This window comes from Ranitomeya variabilis, chromosome 1 (genome assembly GCF_051348905.1).
Source record: "Ranitomeya variabilis isolate aRanVar5 chromosome 1, aRanVar5.hap1, whole genome shotgun sequence".
Classification (NCBI taxonomy): Eukaryota; Metazoa; Chordata; class Amphibia; order Anura; family Dendrobatidae; genus Ranitomeya; species Ranitomeya variabilis.
In genome coordinates, this window is record NC_135232.1 from 1,131,016,890 (window position 1) to 1,131,032,747 (window position 15,858).

At 43.0% G+C, this 15,858-nt stretch overlaps 1 protein-coding gene across 4 annotated transcripts in view; it reads right to left on the reverse strand.

The window, feature by feature from the left end:
- Positions 1-3,788: 3,788 nt before the first annotated feature.
- LOC143793379 (uncharacterized) overlaps positions 3,789-15,858 on the reverse strand; it is a 166,766-nt gene continuing 154,696 nt past the window's right edge. For all 4 annotated transcript variants that reach the window (XM_077280288.1, XM_077280287.1, XM_077280290.1 and 1 more), the window contains 7 exons: positions 14,716-15,107; positions 12,909-13,010; positions 12,057-12,134; positions 11,577-11,702; positions 10,390-10,494; positions 8,665-8,766; positions 3,789-5,089 (listed from right to left, as the gene is read on the reverse strand). In XM_077280288.1, the coding sequence (XP_077136403.1) occupies positions 4,439-5,089; positions 8,665-8,766; positions 10,390-10,494; positions 11,577-11,702; positions 12,057-12,134; positions 12,909-13,010; positions 14,716-15,107 (1,556 nt within the window). In that variant the 3' untranslated portion in view covers positions 3,789-4,438. The remainder of the gene's footprint in view (positions 5,090-8,664; positions 8,767-10,389; positions 10,495-11,576; positions 11,703-12,056; positions 12,135-12,908; positions 13,011-14,715; positions 15,108-15,858) is intronic.

The following is a 15,858-nucleotide window of genomic DNA, read 5'->3' on the forward strand; positions in this document are numbered from 1 at the left end:
CACTAGCGGACGAGTGCTATGCGAGAAAACATCACATAGCACTCGGACCACTGTTAATCTATGGGGCCGCTGCCATCACAGTTTTTTTTTTTCCTTGGGCGTATTATACGAGTGAATGAAATCACACCATGCTGCGATAGTACGCGTTTATCGCCAGAGTCTTGCCAATGCAAGTCTATCTGTGCGAGGAAAAAAAAAATAAACCACCACACAGACCATCAGTGTGACTTGCGAGAAATACCCACGCATTTTCCTAATTTCAGCCCATTGAGCCATTAAATTCATTGGGGAAAAGCAGTGAGAAATGTAAAGCCATAGGCATGTCATACGGATGCCATATGGATACATAGATGCGAGAAAATCGCATCATCGCACTACACACAGATGACCATATGGAGAACACTTGTGCGACTCTCGGCCGAGAAAATCGGACCGATTTTTCATACGTTAAGTGTGACTCCGGCCTTATCCAGCTATCTGCAACTACTTCCTAGCTTGATCCTGCTGCTATTCCACTCATATCTGCTGCTACAGACAATTGTCAAAGGATTCATCTCTGCTATTATGCTATGCACATCTTATCTCTGCAAACAAGGTAACTGATTATTAATTGCGTCTATTAACCCTGTGTGTAACCAAATCTCTTCAAGCAAGCAGCCGGAATACTATTCTTGTGTGTAACCTAATATCTGCAAGCAAGTTACTAAACTACCTATACAATTACTATTCCTTTGGGTAACCACATCTCTGCGAACAAGTAACCTGACTGCCTATGCAAATACTATTTTTGTGTGTAACAATCTCTGCAAGCAAGTTACTAAACTGCCCATAGAAATACTATTCCTGTGGGTAACCAAATCTCTGCCTATAAATCTAATTTACACAGGTTTATTCACATACCTGCCTAAGCTTTATCTGGTGCTTCCTGCTCCACTTCCAGGACCCTTTGTCCTGGTCATTGCTGATCTACAGTATGTGCAGTCTAAGGCCTCTTTCACACTTCAGTCTAAAACCGCCAGTTTCCTCAAATAACGGATCCGTCTTTTTTTTTTTGGCGGATCCGTTATTTTCCCATAGACTTGCATTGGCGACGGATTGTGACGGATGGTCGTCAGTTCCATCCGTCATGCGACGGATCCGTCGAAATTTGGCGGACGTTGTCTAGATATAGACGGACATTGAAACGTTTTTTGTCAACGCCGAAATGACGGTTCGCAGCGGATCCATCGCGTCCGTCATTCCATAGAATGGCCGCCTATGGGCGAGGGATCCGTCGCGACCGTCATTTCGGCGGATCCGTCACCCCAATCCGTTTTTTCAATTGCGCATGCTCCAAAAAGTAGATACTTTTCCCCAGACAACCCCCAAGTAACGGATCCGTCAAAAAAACGGATCCGTTGGAACAGTTTTCTCAACAATTGAGACGGATCCGTCGATCCGTCACTATTTTGGAAGTGACTGACGCCAAACAACTGAAGTGTGAAAGAAGCCTAACAAGACTCTGTTGCACCATTGCCTTCAGTTCATGCTGCTCAACCTGAACTATGGCAGAGAATCTATCTCATGAGATGAGCCCATAACACCCATTTTCCTGCTTCCATCACCCACATCATTTGTAAGAACTGTCTGGTCACTTGCTACCTAAAGGTACCGTTACACTAAACGACTTACCAACGATCACGACCAGCGATACGACCTGGCCGTGATCGTTGGCAAGTCGTTGTGTGGTCGCTGGGGAGCTGTCACACCAACAGCTCTCTCCAGCGACCAACGATCAGGGGAACGACTTCGGCATCGTTGAAACTGTCTTCAACGATGCCAAAGTCCCCCTGCAGCACCCGGGTAACCAGGGTAAACATCGGGTTACTAAGTGCAGGGCTGCGCTTAGTAACCCGATATTTACCCTGGTTACCATTGTAAAAGTAAAAAAAAAAAAAAAAACACTACATACTCACATTCTGATGTCTGTCACGTCCCCTGCCGGCGTCCACAGGGTTAAAACTGCTTTCGGCAGGAGCGTTGCTAATGCAAGCGCTGCTGCCAAGAGCTTCCCTGCACTGAATGTGTCAGCGCCGGCAGTAACAGCGGTGACGTCACCGCTGTGCTCTGCTTTACGGCCGGCGCTGACACAGTGCAGGGAAGCTCTTGGCAGCAGCGCGTGCATTAGCAACGCTCCTGCCGAAAGCAGTTTTAACCCTGTGGACGCCGGCAGGGGACGTGACAGACATCAGAATGCGAGTATGTAGTGTTTTTTTTTTTTTACTTTTACAATGGTAACCAGGGTAAATATTGGGTTACTAAGCGCGGCCCTGCACTTAGTAACCCGATATTTACCCTGGTAACCAGTGAACACATCGCTGGATCGGTGTCACACACGCCGATCCAGCGATGACAGCGGGTCAGAGACGAAATAAAGTTCTGGACTTCTAGCTCCGACCAGCGATATCACAGCGGGATCCAGATCGCTGCTGCGTGTCAAACACAACGAGATCGCTATCCAGGACGCTGCAACGTCACGGATCGCTGTCGTTCTCGTTGTAATGTTGCCGAGTGTGAAGGTACCTTAATATATCCCAACATTTTACAGGTGCAGTCATGGGATAATCCATGTTATTTACTGTACTTAATGATATGGCTGATAAGCCTGTCTTCACAATTAGAGAGGAGCTTGACCCAGGACTCTGAGTAGGAGACGTCAAGGCTGTGCTCTGTCGAAATCACTCTAGAAACTGTTATTTTTTACCATCAGAAAATGGGGAAGTCTTAAAAATTGAGGAACAAGAAACCATCAGTCAAAATATCACAAACATGGTTATTGATCTATACTGTATATTAATTAAGCTGTAATCGAAACAGGAAGCATAAGGTCTAGTTGTGTAAGAAGCACTATCTTCAGTAAAAGAAACAAGAAGAGTCTTAAGTCCTTCATGATATTCCTCTACAGCTCATCCACCCCATGATTTTTCTTCATATGCATCATAGTTCAAAGGACTCCATGAATGAAATGTCTAGTAGATAATGCTGCAACTTCAAGCTCCAGTTATGTGAACCTCTAAATGAAGACTGGACTGATGTATTGGTAATGATGGTGATATAGAGGTAGAGACCAACAATCAGGCCAATGATCTCTCAACTTGTTTTCCGCATTTTGCCTTATGCATTGATCCTGTCATTGTCCAGTGGCTCCCCAAAGTCTGAACTGAAAGTCCAACTGTATGTTGTGCATGAAAGCAGTTTGAGAAACTTATTGCATTGAGAGCCAAAGACCCGCCCCCACTTCCTGTAGAGAGCCAAAGACCCGCCCCCACTTCCTGTAGAGAGCCAAAGACCCGCCCCCACTTCCTGTAGAGAGCCAAAGACCCGTCACCACTTCCTGTAGAGAGACAAAGACCTGTCCCCATTTCTGGTATAGAGATAAAGACCCATCACCCTTTCCTGTAGAGAGCCAAAGACCCGCCCCCACTTCCTGTAGAGAGCCAAAGACCCGCCCCCACTTCCTGTAGAGAGCCAAAGACCCGTCACCACTTCCTGTAGAGAGACAAAGACCTGTCCCCATTTCTGGTATAGAGATAAAGACCCATCACCCTTTCCTGTAATCCACCACAGTGTCTTTGTTGTTAAGTGTAATCTGTCTGTAGCAATAGTCCGTGCAGTACAATTTCGACAGACGATGGAAACCTAGTGCAATTTTGATTTTTTTCACACTAATAAATCACTGGATTTACTCAAAATGATGTTTTCAGTCACTGTTAGGCCATCAGTTGATGCAAAGTATTAAAACTACAATGGAAATTTATATTTGTTTTATTTAGAAACAGCAGATTTATAAGAATTATAGAAAGGTACAAAATAAAGTTTATGCCAGATGGCTACTTAAACAAGGGTTTTCAGTATAGAGAAGTAATAAATCTGAAGTGGAAGACATGATGTGCTGCAGAATTGTAGATTTGCAGAGTAGGTGTGATGCAGAGTCATAGATCAGCTTCTCTTGATCTAGGCCAATATGTAGTACATCTTGCTCGTCCTGTAAGTAAATAGGCATTGACAGCATGGCTTGTTGGTGCCCATCTTGGCAACTGGCACATGTATATATGCCCTCTTTAGTCTGGCGAGAAATAGTGTACACGCCTCGACTTAAGAGTCATTTCAGGGCTTCATAGGTGACCATTTCAGCAAAAAAAAACAACTGCAGGTTATAGAAGGATCAGGCATTTTGGGTTTTAACTGGTCTCATTTAGGAGCCATTTCTGGTTAAATTTTAAAAAACAGAGCTTATGTTGGATTCCCAGCAGAAAATAAAAGCAAACTTTTTTTCTGCAATAATGGTGGCTTAATTCCTATAACTGAACATTTACATACATACATACATACATACATGCAAACAACATCAACAGCTCCTTGGTTCTTTAAGTAAGTCACCCTTAAAGAGCCACTAGACCTAGTTATGTCGATGTTTCAATAGAAGGAATACAGACAGACAAACAGAAATAATGGTGATTGTAATTAGGACCGTTCTTTCACGATCCCTTCTTGTGCTACGAGTTTGCTCCGTGCTCTGATCATCTGTCTCCTTGGAATTTGGAATTTTTCTTGATCGGTTCCTCAACCCATCGTCATTGCCTTCCAAGAGCTCTGCGTCTGGATCCTCGCTGAAATCAAGTCTATAGTGACTTTCGCCTCTACTTCCAAAGCTATTCTCTTCCGGCTGCTTCGATGACGACTGATCAAGCCGCCGGTTACCCGCTGAGCTGGACTTGTTGGGTGTACTAGTGTTTGATCTTTCAAACATGAAGTAATTCTCCTCGGGACTTCTTTGGTCTGTTATCTGCATACTTCTGTGATTTGGACTGCTCGCAGGTGGAACTTTCCCCTGTATGGAGGATGTAGGAGAAGATCGATGGCCGGTGTTACTTGATTCACTTCTCTCCGAGTAGTCACTTATTTCTAACACATGAATAGACGTTTCCGATAACACTCCAACTTCATTTGAGCCATCTCCAAACCCTGGTGTAGAGTTCAGTACTCCAGGTTTGCTGAAATATTCTTCATCATTGTTTTGAAGTGGTCTACAAGAAGAACCAGAAGGAACCTAGAAATAAAGAAACGTAATCCAAACAATTAAGAGAAAAAAGCAACAAATGGAATTAAACATCAATCAAGTCATCACCAAATAAACGTAAAACCCCACAGTACAAAAAGTCTTCTGTTTTGCTTTCTAATATTAGAGTCATCGTACTTTGCCAAGACCATCATACACATTTCTATGTGGACAGTGAAAAGAAAAAAACCCAAGTTATTGAGGAGATAATACTTCTGATGCTGTATGGTGGCAAAGATTAATTTCCGCTTCCTTGGTGGTCTGGAGCTATAGAGGAGGCAATATGGTTGTTTGCTGTAGTAGCTATTAGTACTTGATTCCTGATGGTCTAGGGTTGCAGATAACCAGAAACCAAGAGGCAAGCAATATTTTAAGGAGTCAATACTTCTGTGGTTTGGTGTAGTGGGCCTTAGCACTGATTCCTGGAGGTTTGGGATAAAGGAAGAATTCATTTCTGCTTTCCTCTTGATCTTCAGTTATAGAGGAGTCAATACGTGTCTGGTGGTTTGATGTAGCAGGCCTTACTATCAGATTCCTGTTGGGCTAATGTAGCTGAAAGATTTATTTCTGCTTCCCTCGTGGTCTAGGGTTATAGAGGAATCAACACATGTGGTGGTGTGAGGTACTGGGCATTAGTACCCGATTCCTGATAGTCTAAGGGGTTAGAGAAGGCAATACTTATGAGGTGGTTCAATGTGGTTGGGGGTTAGTACACGATTCTTGGTGGTCTGGGTTAAAGGAAAGATTAATTTTATTCCTTAGTGGTCTAGCTTAGCAAAGATGGCCTAAAGTAGTAAAGGGTTTAATACCATCTTCCTTGATGTACAGCAATATCTATGATTTCTTAATTTCTGCTTCCCTGGTGTATTTTTGAAAAATGGCCAAAGAGCTGAGGATACGTTAAAAACCTTATACCGACCTGGTAAATCACTTATTGTTCCAGCTCCTTTGCTATAGTGGTCCTGCCTGCCAGGCCTCATATTAAAGTGGCTAGCCTCCATGGGGAGACAATATTTAGTTTTCAGTACCGTATATACTCGAGTATAAGCCGACCCGAGTATAAGCCGACCCCCCTAATTTTGCCACAAAAAACTGGGAAAACTTAATGACTCGAGTATAAGCCTAGGGTGGAAAATGCAGCAGCTACCAGTAAATGTCAAAAGTAAAAATGGATACCAATAAAAGTAAAATTAATTGAGACATCAGTAGGTTAAGTGTTTTTGAATATCCATATTGAATCAGGAGCCCCATATAATGCTCCATGCAGTTTATGATGGCCCCATAAGATGTTCCATATTAGAATATGCCTCATATAATCCTGCATAAAGGTTAATAAAGGCCCCATAAGATGCTCCATAGACACATTTTCCCAATATAATGCTGCACAAATGCTGATTATGGCCCCATAAGATGCTCTATACAGACACTTGCCCCATATACCGTAGTGCCCTACAAACGTTAATTATGGCCCCATACAGACACTTTCCCCATATAGTGCTGCACAAACGTTATGGCCCCATATAGTGCTGCACAAACGTTATGGCCCCCATATAGTGCTGCACAAACATTATGGCCCCATATAGTGCTGCACAAATATTTTGGCCCCATATAGTGCTGCACAAACATGGCCCCATATAGTGCTGCACAAACATTATGGCCCCATATAGTGCTGCACAAACGTTATGGCCCCATATAATGCTGCACAAATGTTATGGCCCCATATAATGCTGCACAAATGTTATGGCCCCATATAATGCTGCACAAATGTTATGGCCCCATATAATGCTGCACAAATGTTATGGCCCCATATAGTGCTGCACAAATGTTATGGCCCCATATAATGCTGCACAAATGTTATGGCCCCATATAATGCTGCACAAATGTTATGGCCCCATATAGTGCTGCACAAATGTTATGGCCCCATATAATGCTGCACAAATGTTATGGCCCCATATAGTGCTGCACAAACTTTATGGCCCCATATAGTGCTGCACAAACTTTATGGCCCCATATAGTGCTGCACAAACTTTATGGACCCATATAATGCTGCACAAACATTATGGCCCCATATAGTGCTGCACAAATATTATGGCCCCATATAGTGCTGCACAAACTTTATGGCCCCATATAATGCTGCACAAACATTATGGCCCCATAGATGCTCCATATAGACACTTGCCCCATTTGCTGCGATAAAAAAAAAATAACAAATCACACTCACCTCTCCGTCGCTCAGGCCCCCGGCACTTTCAATAGTCACCTGCAGTGCACCTCGTTCCGGCGCCACTCCATGCTCAGCACTGACGTTCAGCAGAGGGCGCGCACCAACCATGTCATCGAGCCCTCTGACCTGAGTGTCACTGCTGAAGACAGAGCGATGGCGCCCGGAACGAGGAGAGGTGACTATCGCGCAGCGCAGCGCTCCCCTCCCATATACTCACCTGGTCCTGGCGCTGTGCAGTCCCTGCTTCCCCGACGCCGCAGCTTCATCCTGTACTAAGCGGTCACCGTTACAGCTCAATACAGTAATGGATATGCGGCTCCACCTCTATGGTAGGTGGAGCCGCATATTCATTACCATAATGAGCGGTACCATGTGACCGCTCAGTACAGGAAAAAGCTGCAGCCAGCGCCGGGGAAGCCAGGGACCTGCAGGGACCGCGCCTGGACTAGGTGAGTATTTTTAGACAGCCCCCGCTCCCCCTCCCCTGCCGACACCTGGGTATGACTCGAGTATAAGCCGAGAGGGGGACTTTCAGCCCAAAAAAGTGGGCTGAAAATCTCGGCTTATACTCGAGTATATACGGTAAGTTGTTTATGGCATGGTAGCCCTAAGGTACCCTGTGATTGTGAAGCTGGTGAGGGCTGATTGTCAACTGAATGGACACCTGCACTGTTTTAAACCATTGTAATGCCACTGTCAAATATTGCCAGTGGCATCTAAACGGTTAAATCGGCAGTCATCGGCACTAAATCTGATCGCTGCTGTTAGAGGCGGGTGCCGGCTGAGTAATACTCCTGTCCTGACTCCCTTCCACACACCCGCTACTGAGCTGTGACATGTATCTCATTGACATATGCGTGAGATTTCGGGGTTATATCAAGTAGAGATTTTATATTTTATTATTTTTAGATTATTGTTATTGTATTTTATTATATTGCTATTATATTATCCATGCTATTCAATTGACATTATATTATATTTTGTGATTACATTTGTATATTATATTTTTATTGTGTTGCTATTAATTTATTGTATTATATATTACTCATTTAATTTACATATTATATTTTATTCCAATTTATATTATAATTAGTAATAGTATTTTATATTTTTATTGTGTTATGTTCTTAAGTTATTGTATTATATTTTATTATAATATTCAATTGCCATTGTATTATTTTATGGTTATATTTTTATATTATTATTACACAGTTATAATAATATTATTGTTATTAGTAGGATTAGCAGTAGTAATATTATTTCAATCTTTTGACAAAAAACAAAAGAAATAAAAGTTCCTAAAAATAAAACACATTGATATATGCAGAAGAAACCAACTCACACGTTGTCTTGACACTTCTTCGTTCTGTACTCCGGAAACCATCTTCTCTCTGAACGAGCGAGCGGGTGGTGGGGTCGCTGGCTGCTCTTCATGGTTTACTGCCTATAAAACATGAAACTTATGTAATAACGATTCAAACTTTTTGGAGTATATGAGACTGGCGCGGACTCTGATAATTGTGAGGTGCATTTGTATTCAGCCGCCTGTAGTCTGATACCTCTAAATAAAATCCTCAGTGACCAATAGCTTCTAGAAGTCACAGAATCAGTACACTGCATCCACCTGTGTGTAACTTATTCTCAGTATAATAGAAAAAATGGAACAGCACACTCCACTACTTATCTTCGGGTGCAGAGCCCAGACAACCCGTCCTCGGTTGTTTCCAATTCATATATTTCGCAAAAACAGGCAGCACTCCATGGTCTTTAGGCAAATATGCAGGTGTTTATTGTGCCCACATCTTCATGCAACGTTTCGGCTCTAGCTGAGCCTTTCTCAAGCCAAGGCTTGAGAAAGGCTCAGCTAGAGCCGAAACGTTGCATGAAGATGTGGGCACAATAAACACCTGCATATTTGCCTAAAGACCATGGAGTGCTGCCTGTTTTTGCGAAATATATTATTCTCAGTATAACTATAGCTGTTCTGTGAAGGTCTCGCAGTTTGAGCCTTAATGTTCTCAAAGCTCTATCATGAAAACCAAGGAACCCACCAGACAGGTCAGGGATAAAGTTGTGTAGAAGAATAAAGCAGGGTTAAATGATAAAAAAAAAAATAGTCGAAGCTCTGAACGTCTCACAGGTCACTCTTCATTCCATCATTCAAAAAAATGGAAGGAGTATGTCAACTTGAAAAACGTACCAAAACATGGCCGAGCACCTAAAAACGGACATCCCAAGCAAGGAAGGTTCTTATTAGACAAGCAGCCAATAGGCCCAAGGTCACTCTGGAGGAGATGTGGAGATCCACATCTCCGGTAGGACAATTATTAGTCGCATACTCCACAAACCTGGCCTTTATGAAAGATTGCAAAGAAGAAAGCAATTTTTGAAAGCAAGCCATAAGACAACCAGTTGGCAGATTGCAATAAGCCATTTAGGGGACACAGTGTACATGTGGAAAAAGGTTCTCTGGTCAGATGAGACCAAAGTAGAACTTTTTGGGCTAATCACTATGTGTGGGTGCAAAACTAACTACTACACATCCCCCTGAAAACACCATCCCCACCGGCAAACATGGAAGTGGCAGCATCATGCTGTGGGGAGACATTACTTCAGCAGGGGCAGGGAAGCTGGTCAGAGATGATGGAAAGATGGAGCTAAATACAGCGTAATCCTAGATGAAAACCTGTTACAGCCTGCACAAGACTTGAGATTGGGGTCATTGTCCTGCTGGAACATGAACCTACACTCCAAACATCCTGCCAGTGCTAAAATGATGGGTTTAGATCAGTGTCTCCCTAGCTCCAGTCCTCACGGCCTCAAACAGGTCAGATTTTTAGGATTGCCTTAGTATTGCACAGGTGGTGGAAGTATTCTCAAGGCATCAGGAGGTCTTTCACCCAAGGAAATCCTGAAAATGTGACTGGGAGGGGGGAGTACTCATTTAGATCAGAGCATTGTGTAAAAAAATGTTGAAAAGTTCACAGGGTATGAATACCTTTTAAAGACACTGAATATCTACCAGTATAAATCAGTGCTGTTACCAACATGTGCAGAACAAACTCACCGGATGACGTGTGAACTGCGAATAGTTCTGTACTTCGGAAGCCACCTTCCTCCTGACCGAGCGAGCAGGTGGAGGGGACGCAGGCTGCTCCGGACGGTTTCCTGCCTATATAGAATTGACATAAAGCTTTGATAATGACAACTCAGTAATTACTTTCTGCACTGTGCATTTTTGCTTCGCTTCATTAGGACACAGCTCTAACCAGTGACTCCAGCCTCGCTCTATGGTCTATTGGAGTCGGAGGTGGTCTGAAATTTACCTTCAATCAAATCAAAGACTTGGGCTTCTGCTTTCTCCCTCCCCCATGCTTTACATTGGTATGTACAACCTTTATCTGGTATATATGGCAGTATACCGCGGCTCTGGTGACATCACTGTCTGTATACGGACTGATAACTAGGGCTGCCAGGACATGGTGACGAGAACCGGGCCAGACTGGCCTTCAATGAATGCACTTTGTGGTTGAGGGGAAGTTACCAAGCAGATTGTAAAGAACAACGATTCCATATGAAACAACTTCTAGAAAAACTCATCAGGCTGCAATTCCCATTACAACCACTGGATGGCCACAAATACACATAGTACAAACATCTCCCGACTGAGTACCACAATTTTTATATTTTCTTCAGCTGCTCCCCTTGCGTCACTCATCTCAGGACAGGTTTAAATTCAAGAGAAAAAGGTAAGAAAAAAGGCACATATCAATGAGAACGGTAAATAAGAGTTGGATGTTGTTGGGTCTCTTGATTCAGTCTGTGTAGAGTTAGAACAATAGGATTTTTTTATTTTATTTCTGTTTGGGAAGACATTCAGGGTTTTCTTCTTGGTTGTGATAATTTGGTATTATGATATTTATTTATTGTACTTGCTTATATAGCGCTATTAATTCCTCAGTGTTTTACAGACATGATCACTGTTCACATTGGGGCTGACAGTCTAAATTTCCTTTCAGTATGAGTTTGGAGAGTGGGAGGAAACCCACGCAAAGATGGGAGAACATACAAACTCCTTGCAGATGTTGTTCTTGATGGCATTTGAACCCAGAACCCCAGTGCTAAGAGGATCACTGCTAACCACTGAGCCACCGTGAGGCCATTATTAATATTTAGATTGTATTATACTATTATATTGTGTAAAACAAAAACAGAAGTGTAAAGTTTCAAAAAAAATGCAGAATACAAACTCACTGCATGTTGTGTGGGCTGTGCATCCTGCTGTGTGGGCTGTGCATCCTGCTGTACTCTGGAATCCTCCTTCCCCTTGAACCAGTGAGCGGGTGGAGGGGACGCAGGCTGCTCTGGATGGTTTGCTGCCTATACAAAAAACAACAACAAGATTAACATTATTACAACTTTTACGGCATACATATTGACTGGCGACTTCAGAAGTGGAGGTCGGAAATCAGTGACTGAAATTATCGGTATGGATTATGGCTACTACAGATGTGTCCGTCAACATTCTGGTTAAACTACAATTTATCACAAAGCAAACTCAAATTATCTCAACAGGCTGCAAATGACATCCCAACTGTTGGGTGGCCACATAGAAAACACTTAAAGCATCAATGTCTCCCGACAGTATCACAAATCATGTTTTTTCTTTAGGAATAATAGTAAAAAAAAAAATTATAAAGTACCGTTAGTATCATATGCAGAACACAAACTCACCGCCGGATATGCCGACTGTTCATCTTGGCATACTTCGGAAAGTGGAAGGGACACAGGCTGCTCTTGATGGTTTGCTGCCTACATCAAAAAGAAAGGATAGAAACATAATGCCTGTTCGCTCCTTTTGCAAAATGAGTTTTAGCTCTTCATGAAAACCCAACTATAACCATTGACTCCAGCTTAGACCACCACGGGCTCCAACAGACAATGCAGCTAAAGTTCACCTTTTATAGCAGCTGAAAGCTCAGGTAGAAGAATGTTTGGGGCAAATTTCTAAATGTAAAGGGATGGTGAGGGATGGGAGGTAGACCTCAATATTTGGGCCTGTTGCATAGTTCCCCTTTAATATAATACAACCTGCTCACCATTTTAGGCATTTTCACAATCGTTTTATTGCTGGATTGGCAAAACCGAGTCCTCTAGTGGTTAACTTCGGAGTCGGGTGACCTCGTGGGACATGTCAGTCTGAGAAGAGAATCCTTGGCTCCCCCATTGGACCAGTCCAATCTTATTTTTAAATAACTTCTTAAAAAGTGGTTGTCCAGTTTGGAAAACCTCTATCCAACAGGGACTTCTGAGTTAATAATGGATCATTATTCGAATCATTATCTCTTGGTTCTAAAGACCGTCCCTCTCTTTGGAGGAGCTCTCCTGTCCTGCGTTACACAGACAACCATCGAGTTTAGTAGACATTGTGTAATACTTTGTTTCTCCTGTGGTGGTGCTGCAGGGAAACTAAACACTTCCAGGTTCTACCCTAGATTTTATTCAATCACTGGAGGTCCTAGCAGGTAAACTTTGTGATCAGTTAAATATGTAAGGAGGAAACCCCTAAAACCATAAATACCAGACCTGGGATGGAAATGCGTCTCTCTCGTCCTGGGCAGGATGACGTCTCCTGTTGCCAGCCCCTCGGTCACCGCTTGTAGGACTATAAGTGCCAGTCTCTGGAACCTTATTAGGAAGAATGAACTTCGCATTACATAACTACTTCATACCCGGGGTGCACACTCTCACAACAATACCTTTTCTATGTCTGTGCTGTGTTTACAGGTTTATCAGGAAATATGTATTTGCCTCCACTACAGCCATCATGTGATTAGACATGGACCTTGTAAGCCGAGACATGATCTTCCAGACTTGGCTGCCTTTTTTATGTTACTTCATGGCTCAGTTCTGATGATCAAGGCTCCATTACAGGTGCTTTCTGTGATGGACATGGATCTACAAGGGCACCACAACCGGTCTACTCCGCTACAGAAGTTCTCTGGCACATGTAGGAAACAAAGGGTAGCCCATCTGGTCCCAATGACCACGTCACCAGTTTTGGTACGTACTAACCACTGTATATGTTGAAAATCCTAGAAGATCCTAGATCTTGTATTGTGTTGCTATGTACTAGGAACATCTCACAAGACCTATCAGAAACATGCCAAAAGACATGCCATATACCAGAAACACCCTACAAGATCCGCTGTATGTCGGTAACACCCCAAAAGGCCCGCCATATAAAGGGAACACCCTATAAGACCTACAGTATATTTAGAACACCCCACACTACCTAGTGTATAATGGGAATGTCATACAACACCTGCTGTAAACTGATAACACCTTATAAGACTTGGCATATAATCGGGAACACACCACAAGACCTACCGTATACTAGAACACCCTACAACATCTGCCATACAGGTAAACTGTACGAGATCTAGTGTACACTGGGATCACCCATATCACTTGCCATATTGTATACAGAGAACACCTCACATCATTTGCTGTATACCAGGAACCTTTCATAAAATGGGAAAATCCAACAAGACCTGCGGTACACAAGGAATACCCCATAAGACTTGCCATATTCTGGCAGCATGCCACAAGACCTTCTGTACACTAGCAAGGTCCTACAAGACCTGCCATCTACCAAGACCCTACAAGAAATGCCATAAGTTGACAAAACTGAACAAAACCTACTGTGTCGAAAACAAAATCCCACATATCCTCCCATATACTAGGAACAACCCACAAGAACTAGAGTATACCAGGAACACCCCACAAGACCCGCCATATTCCAGGAATACCTCTGAAGAACTGCCATATATGAGGAATACCCCATAAGACCCTCTGCATACAGTCTTTGACAGGCTACAGAGATATCATAATTGTAATGTTAATGACCACTGCAGCCAATCAATTAGCAGTCTCATTTTGACTGTCTTGGTGCCATAGCAGCAGGAAGGCCGCTGAACCTGCCGTTGCGAGTATAGCTCAGTTTGCTACTTGTTATACTGTATATGTAAGCCTGTGGAATTATAGAGACTCATAGAATGGTAGATTTGGAAGGGACCTCCTAAATCATCTTGTCCAACCCTCTGCTCAGTGCAAGACTCACTAAACCATCTCAGACAGATGTCTGTCCAGCCTTTGTTTGAAGACTTCTATTGAAGGATAATGGCCGCCTGTTCCACTCATTGATCATCCTCACTGAATAAAAGGTGCTAGAGTCACTTATGTGGCCAAGCAGTCTTGGCGTTTCCCAGCGGCACCGGAGCCTTTGTGTGATTGCAGCCTTGGCACCACCTATACTCCTGTCATTTTATATAATGGGTACAAAACTTTGCAGTGATATGTTCTTCAAATAATGGGGTGTGGAAATACCTACCTTCTGAAAAGCCCGATTATCATCCTTATAGGGTTGGGCCTGAGCTTGAGCTGTTTCAGGGACTGGGTTTTTGGACATCTTATCTTCTAATGTTCTTCTGTCTGACTGCATAGGTTCAGAAGCACTGTGGGTAAGAGTGGCTCTGGTGGGAGGCGGTGGATCATATGGAAGTGGAGGAAGGCTTCTAAACTCATGGTTATGTCCAGATGCTGAACTTTGTCTCCTCTCCAGCTCTGGTTGCACTGGTTTTGGGGATGGACCTGGCTGTGTGTCATGGGATGATGGGAGCATCGGTCCTGGGAGGCTGGAGGTGCATTGTGGATTTTCCTGTGATGGTTGGTTGTTGTGATTACTCGAAGATGGAGGAAGTGATCGAGGAGAAGAGACTAGAGCTGCAAAAATAAGATAAATATATACAATCATGGCCAAAAGTGTTGGCACCCTTGAAATTGTTTCAGAAAATGAAGTATTTCTCCCAGAACATGATTGCAAAAACACAAGTTTTGTTATACACACACACACACACGTTTATTATTTTGTGTGTATTGGAACAACACAAAAAAAAAAAAAAAAGAAAGACTGAAAAAAAATGTAAATTGGATAATTTCACAAAACCTCATAAGTGGGCAGGACAAAATTGTTAGCACCTTTCAAAACTTGTGGGTAAACAACTTTGCTTCAAGCATATGATGCTCATTCAAACTCATCTATGGCAAGTAACAGGCATGGTGTAACCGTTGTAACATATGGAAATTGCACCTGAAACCAGATAAAAAGGAGAGAAAAGTAAGCGTGTGTGTGTGTGTGTGTGTGTGTGTGTGTGTGTGTGTGTGTGTGTGTGTGTGTGTGTGTGTGTGTTGCACTAAGCATGAGGAACTGGAAGAGGAGAAGAACTGAGGGTTTGAGAACCAAAATTGTTGAAAAATATCAACAATCTGAAAGGTTCCAAGTCCATCTGAAGAGATCTTGATGTTCCTTTGTCCACCGTGTACAACATAATCAGGAAACTTACAAGTCATGGCACTAATCTCCCTGGAAGTATACGGCAGAGAAAAATTAATGAAAGGTTGCAATGAGGGATAGTCTGCATTGTGAAGAAGCAGCCCCAAAGTTCCAAAGAAATTCAAGCTGTTCTGCAGGCTT